Raw genomic sequence first — 5,378 nt, 5'->3', positions numbered from 1 at the left:
ACGGAGACATGATCATCAGCCCTACCTATGCTCGGTTGTGTCTGTTTAGCCGCCATGGAAGTATCATCCTCCATTTCATCTCCTTCACCTTCACTGATGACACAGTTTCCAGTCAACAAGAACCGCCCCTCTCCTATATCTCCATCATCTCTTAAGCTAGTATCTTTGCCGTGAGAAAGCTCCTTCATGGCCGGAAAATCTTGATCAGCAACAAAAAAAAGTTCCTTATTTTTTGCTGGTCTTCAGGGGCCTAAGGTAGAGTTAATCAAAGGTGTGTTGGGATTTGAGTGTGCTTCCCTTCCTGTTAGGTATTTGGGTGTACCTCTCATTTCTTCTAGGCTTAAGTATTCTGATTGTTTTTTTTTTTGCATATATCACCAGGTTTAAGGAAAACCTGAAACCAAACAAAGAGAAGAAGATAGCCAAACAACCATCAACAAAAAAACCCAGCCCATACAAAGCCCAAGCACCCCACTAAGAACATATGGTCCCAAGAGTAAACAGACATACAATCAAGACTAAGAGGAAAAAAAACACCAAAAAAAACCTCAATCACTTCAGCCTAAGTCTAATAAGACCCAGCCTATCATCACCAGCCACACACTGCATAGCATCACTAAGCTCACTAGCTGCAAGGTAATCAACTCCCACTGTATGCCTAGCCTTGGATAACAAATCTGCAAGCTGGTTAGTCTCTCTGAAAACATGCTCAATGCTGTAGGATCTAAACTTAGTCATGTTACTCTTGATGCTTCTAAACACACTTAAGGACTGCCAAGGAGGAGTAGCATCTGCACTATTCAAAAGATCACAAGCATTCTTTGAATCAGAAGCAACAGTTACATTCTCAAAATCATGAGACAAAGCAGTAATGAGCCCTTCATTAATGGCCTAGAGCTCATGGTGAAGAACACTAACAGGCTGAGCACCACCTTGAACACCAATGATGACCTGGCCTGCATAATCTCTAAGATCACAACCAAAACCAGCCTGATCACTACTATAGGAACCATCTGTATTTATCAAAACAGTACCTGGTGGAAGAGCAACCCAAATACAAGGAATAACTGAGGAAGGAGTGACCTGAAGCTGCAAGTTCCAATTATGAGAAACTTTACCCACTCTAGGACTACTAGAAGCTGTACAAGTCAGCTCAGACATCTTCATTCGAACCTCCTCAATGATTCTTCTCAACAGACCCTCTTGACTAATGGAGGTACCAGCAAATGTGCTTCTGTTTCTCTCACACCATATATGGTAAATAAAAGCATTAAACACTAATTTACCAAGAACAGCCAGACTATCCTTCCCTCTCAAGAGCCTAACACACCAATCAATCAGAGCATCCCAGGAAGAGCAAGGAGTCTGTCTCAAGGCCAGCAAATTAAGGAGAGCCTTCCAAATACCCTTAGAGTAACTACACTTAAAGAAAAGATGAACATCATCCTCCTCACCATTGGAACAAAGACAGCAGGTGACATCAATGTGCAAGCCCCACTTATAAATTTTTAACTTAGTTTTTGCAGCTCTATGTAAAACCACCCAAGAGATAAAACTATGTCTAGGAATATTATGACTAAACCAAACCAATGAGGCCCAAGGAACAGTAGGAGATACCTTTATCATAGCTTCATAAGTGCATTTTAAAGTAAAGTCCCCCTTATCATTAGCTAACCAAATTCTAGAGTCCTCACAGTCCAAAGCAACACCCACATCATGTAACTGGTTAACAATAGGACCCAAATAGAAAGATTGAAGATGTGGCAACTTCCATGCCCCATTCTCCAGACAATCACCAACCCTGGCACTCATATGGTAAGTACTATCATACTTGAGCTGCTCAGAGAAAAAAGGTAACAAAATGCCCATTGGGTGCCAGGGATCCTTCTAGAACCAAGTCTCATTACCATTACCAAGCAAGACAGAACAAAAACTCAAACCCTGCTCTCTGTTATGCAAAAGCCTGCGCCAACACCAAGAAGCATCACAATGTACAGGGAGCAGCCAAAAACACTTATCCTTGATGAGATGCTTCTGCACCCATTGGACCCACAGAGTATGCTTATGAATAAAAATCTCCCAAATGTGTCTGAGAGTACAAGCAGTATTCAAGGTACCTAAGTCTCTAAGGTTAAGACCCCCCTCTCTAAAAGGATGGCAAACAACAAACCAGCTAACAACAACACCCTTAGCTAACATCTCTGGACCATCCCAAAGAAACCTCATGAAAACTCTATCCAGCTCATTAAGAACCCTCTTGGGCAGCACAAAAACACTAAACTAGAATATGACCATGCCATTAAGAACAGATCTAATAAGAGTCGATCTCCCAGCAAAGGATAAAAACCTCATTTTCCAACATTTAATTTTACTCAAAACCTTATCTAGAAGAGGCTGACAATCATTATAACTCAATCTAGAAGAGATAAGAGGAACACCCAAGTACCTGACAGGAAGATAAGTACTAACAAAGGCAAGACAGTCCTTAATCCCCTGAACTAGATCATCACTAGTACCAGAAGTAAAAATAGAACTCTTAGACCTGTTAACTCTAAGCCCAGTACAGTCAGCAAAGAAGTCCAGAACTTGAGAAAGGGCCCTAGCAGAGGCAAGCTCACTCTTCATAAAAACTAGCAAATCATCAGCAAAACTCAGATGAGTGATCAAAGAATCTTTACATCTAGGGTGCAGAGAAAACCTACCACCCTTAGCCTCAGAAACCAGCAGAACATTGAAAACCTCCATAACCAACACAAAAGATAAGGAGACATTGGACACCCTTGCCTAATGCCTCTCTTACCTTTAATGTAACCATAGGAGCAGCCATTAATCATAAAAGAGTATTTGGGAGTAGAAATACACACCTTAACCCAAGAGATAAACTTTTCAGGAAAACCAAACTTTGCCATAATTTTAAGAAGAGCACCCCATTCTATAGTATCATATGCTTTCTGCAAGTCAATCTTGATGGCGCACCTAGCAGGCCCCTTACTCCTATGGTAATTCCTAGTAAGCTCATGAGCCAATAAAATGTTATATTGGATAGCTCTCCCTGAGATAAAAGCAGACTGACAAGGGCTAACAAGATGGCTGATAACATTCTTCATTCTCAAAGTCAAAATCTTAGTAATGCCTTTATAAATAACATTACAGCAAGAGATAGGCCTGAACTCACTCATTCTAGAGGCACCAGCAATCTTAGGCACAAGAGAAACCAAGGTAGAGTTTACCTCTCCAAGGAGCTGACCAGTTTTAAAGAATCTATTAATAGCCTCCACCACATCATCACCAATAGTTTTCCAACAAAATTTGAAGAAATGAGCTGAAAAACCATCGGGCCCAGGAGCTTTATCACCACTAACGGTGGAGAGAGCAAACACCACCTCATCTCTAGTAACCATAGCACTTAGAGCAGCAGCTTGCTCTTCAGTAACCAACCTGTCAAATTGAACAGAGTCAAGCAAAGTCAGTCCATCCTCATTCATTAAAGAGGAACCAAATAACCTGCTGTAGAAATCCAAGCATTCACTAGCAACATCCTGGATGTTAGTCAATTTAACCCCTTCCTCAGTTAAGAGAGAAGGAATGTTATTCCTAGACCTTCTCTCCTTCACTGAGTTATAAAAGAACTTAGTATTTTGATCACCCAAATCAATCTTTTGCACCCTTGATCATCATTGATACCTCCATAACGGCAAGTTTAGTATAATGAGCAACAACAACTCTCTCCTGAACTCTTATCTCAGCATCAAGAGGGTCTAATTGAAGCTTAGTCTGAATATGCTGCACCTCATCTCTAGCCTGCTGAACTTGAGCACCAAAGCCAGCATACTTGGTTTTCTTCCAATCAACAAGGTATTTCTTCACATTCTTCAACCTACAAACAAGTCTAAACATAGGGTTACCACAGACTGGCAGAGCCCAAGCTTTCTTCATTAAGTCCATAAAATCATCATCCTGAGTCCAAGCATTAAAAAATTTAAAGGGTCTAGGACCTGTAACAGCTCCATCAAAGAAAGAAAGAAAAAACAAAAGAAGCATGATCAGAACATAAAGGATTAAGAAACTCAGTCCTAGCATTAGGACAAAGAGTCACCCAATCAATATTCACAAGAACTCTATCAAGTTTCTTTGCAACAGCTCCAGGCCCTACTTGCTTATTAGACCAGGTATACTCACAACCAGAATAAGCACAATCAAAGAGCTGAACATCATGAACAAAGTCCCTAAAGTCAGCCAAGCCACCCTCTCTAACAGCAGCACCACCCATTTTATCCTTAACCTCAAGAATAGTATTGAAGTCACCCATCACTACCCATGGACCAGGAAAAGCACCTGCAATGCTTCTCAAAGAATTCCAAAGAACCTTTCTCTCCAAAGCATTATTACTAGCATAAACAAAGCTAAAGAGAGAAGATCTTCCATCCACCAATTGAGCAAAAACAGAAATATGTTGAGCATTCATGCCAACAACATGAAGAGTCACAACAGACTTATCCCAAAACACCCAAATTCTTCCTGCCCTATCAAACTCATAGTTATGAAGCCACTCCCAAGTATGTAACAACCTCTTCCTAACCACCTCACTATTACCAACATCAATATGAGTCTCTAGAATACTACAAACACCCAAATTATTGTTTCTAACAAATTTAGTCACCTCACTAGCTCTTGAGGGATGATTCATCCCTCTCACATTCCAACCACCAATATTAATCATTAACACCATGTAAAGACCCTCTCCTAGATTGAGGATCTTTAGCCACATTCAAAATCTTAGCCTCAAAAGCCAAAACATTGCTATCAACTACATTGGACTGAGAAGAACCCAGCTTACCTACCTCAGCAACAGAATGCATCTTGGTAACAGTAGCTGGAGCACTACTAGCCCCATCAATCACCATGCTAGGTTTAATTAAACTTGAGTTAATCCTTCCCCCTCTGCTTAGCAGGTATGTTACCAGCAGCAACCCCTGAACTTGGTATAGCCCCAACATCACCACCTCCTAACACTCTCCTAATAGCATTCATTTCAGCAATAATCCCCCTATCTTCTTCCCATGACTACCACTAACAGTGTCAGAACCACTTGGTTCTCTCCCTTTTCTCTTCATACTACCTTTATGTTTGACCTCAGTCCAACCCTCATTAGAAGTATCCACCCCCTCCATTGGTTCCCCCACAACAGAATCAGGAGTAACCCCAACCTCTGCTGCAGCCACCTTAACACCCACAGGAGTCTTACTAACTGGCTCAACAACTCCTTGCTTAGTCTTAGGGTTCTTAGAGCATGAACCAGAACTATGACCAAGAGCACAACAATGAACACAATATCTTGGTTTTCATGCATATTCAATAGCAATCTCCTAGTCCTCACC

The 5,378-nt window shown here is 41.1% G+C and overlaps 1 protein-coding gene across 1 annotated transcript; it reads right to left on the bottom strand.

Annotated features, from left to right (window-relative positions):
* Positions 1-552: 552 nt before the first annotated feature.
* LOC147549070 (uncharacterized) lies at positions 553-4,904 on the bottom strand. The gene is made up of 8 exons (XM_086668214.1): positions 4,842-4,904; positions 4,097-4,756; positions 3,685-3,957; positions 2,801-3,539; positions 2,447-2,630; positions 1,941-2,034; positions 919-1,836; positions 553-846 (listed from the first exon to the last, which is right to left on the bottom strand). The coding sequence occupies exons 1-8, from the start codon at positions 4,902-4,904 to the stop codon at positions 553-555; spliced, it is 3,225 nt and encodes a 1,074-aa protein (XP_086524340.1).
* Positions 4,905-5,378: the final 474 nt, after the last annotated feature.

The sequence above is a fragment of the Eschscholzia californica genome, unplaced genomic scaffold (assembly GCF_041429995.1).
Source record: "Eschscholzia californica isolate CP2 unplaced genomic scaffold, dmEscCali1.0.p SCAF_3, whole genome shotgun sequence".
NCBI classification, from domain to species: domain Eukaryota; kingdom Viridiplantae; phylum Streptophyta; class Magnoliopsida; order Ranunculales; family Papaveraceae; genus Eschscholzia; species Eschscholzia californica.
Note: the sequence above shows the minus strand (reverse complement) of the source record. Positions and strands in the feature narration are given on the sequence as shown.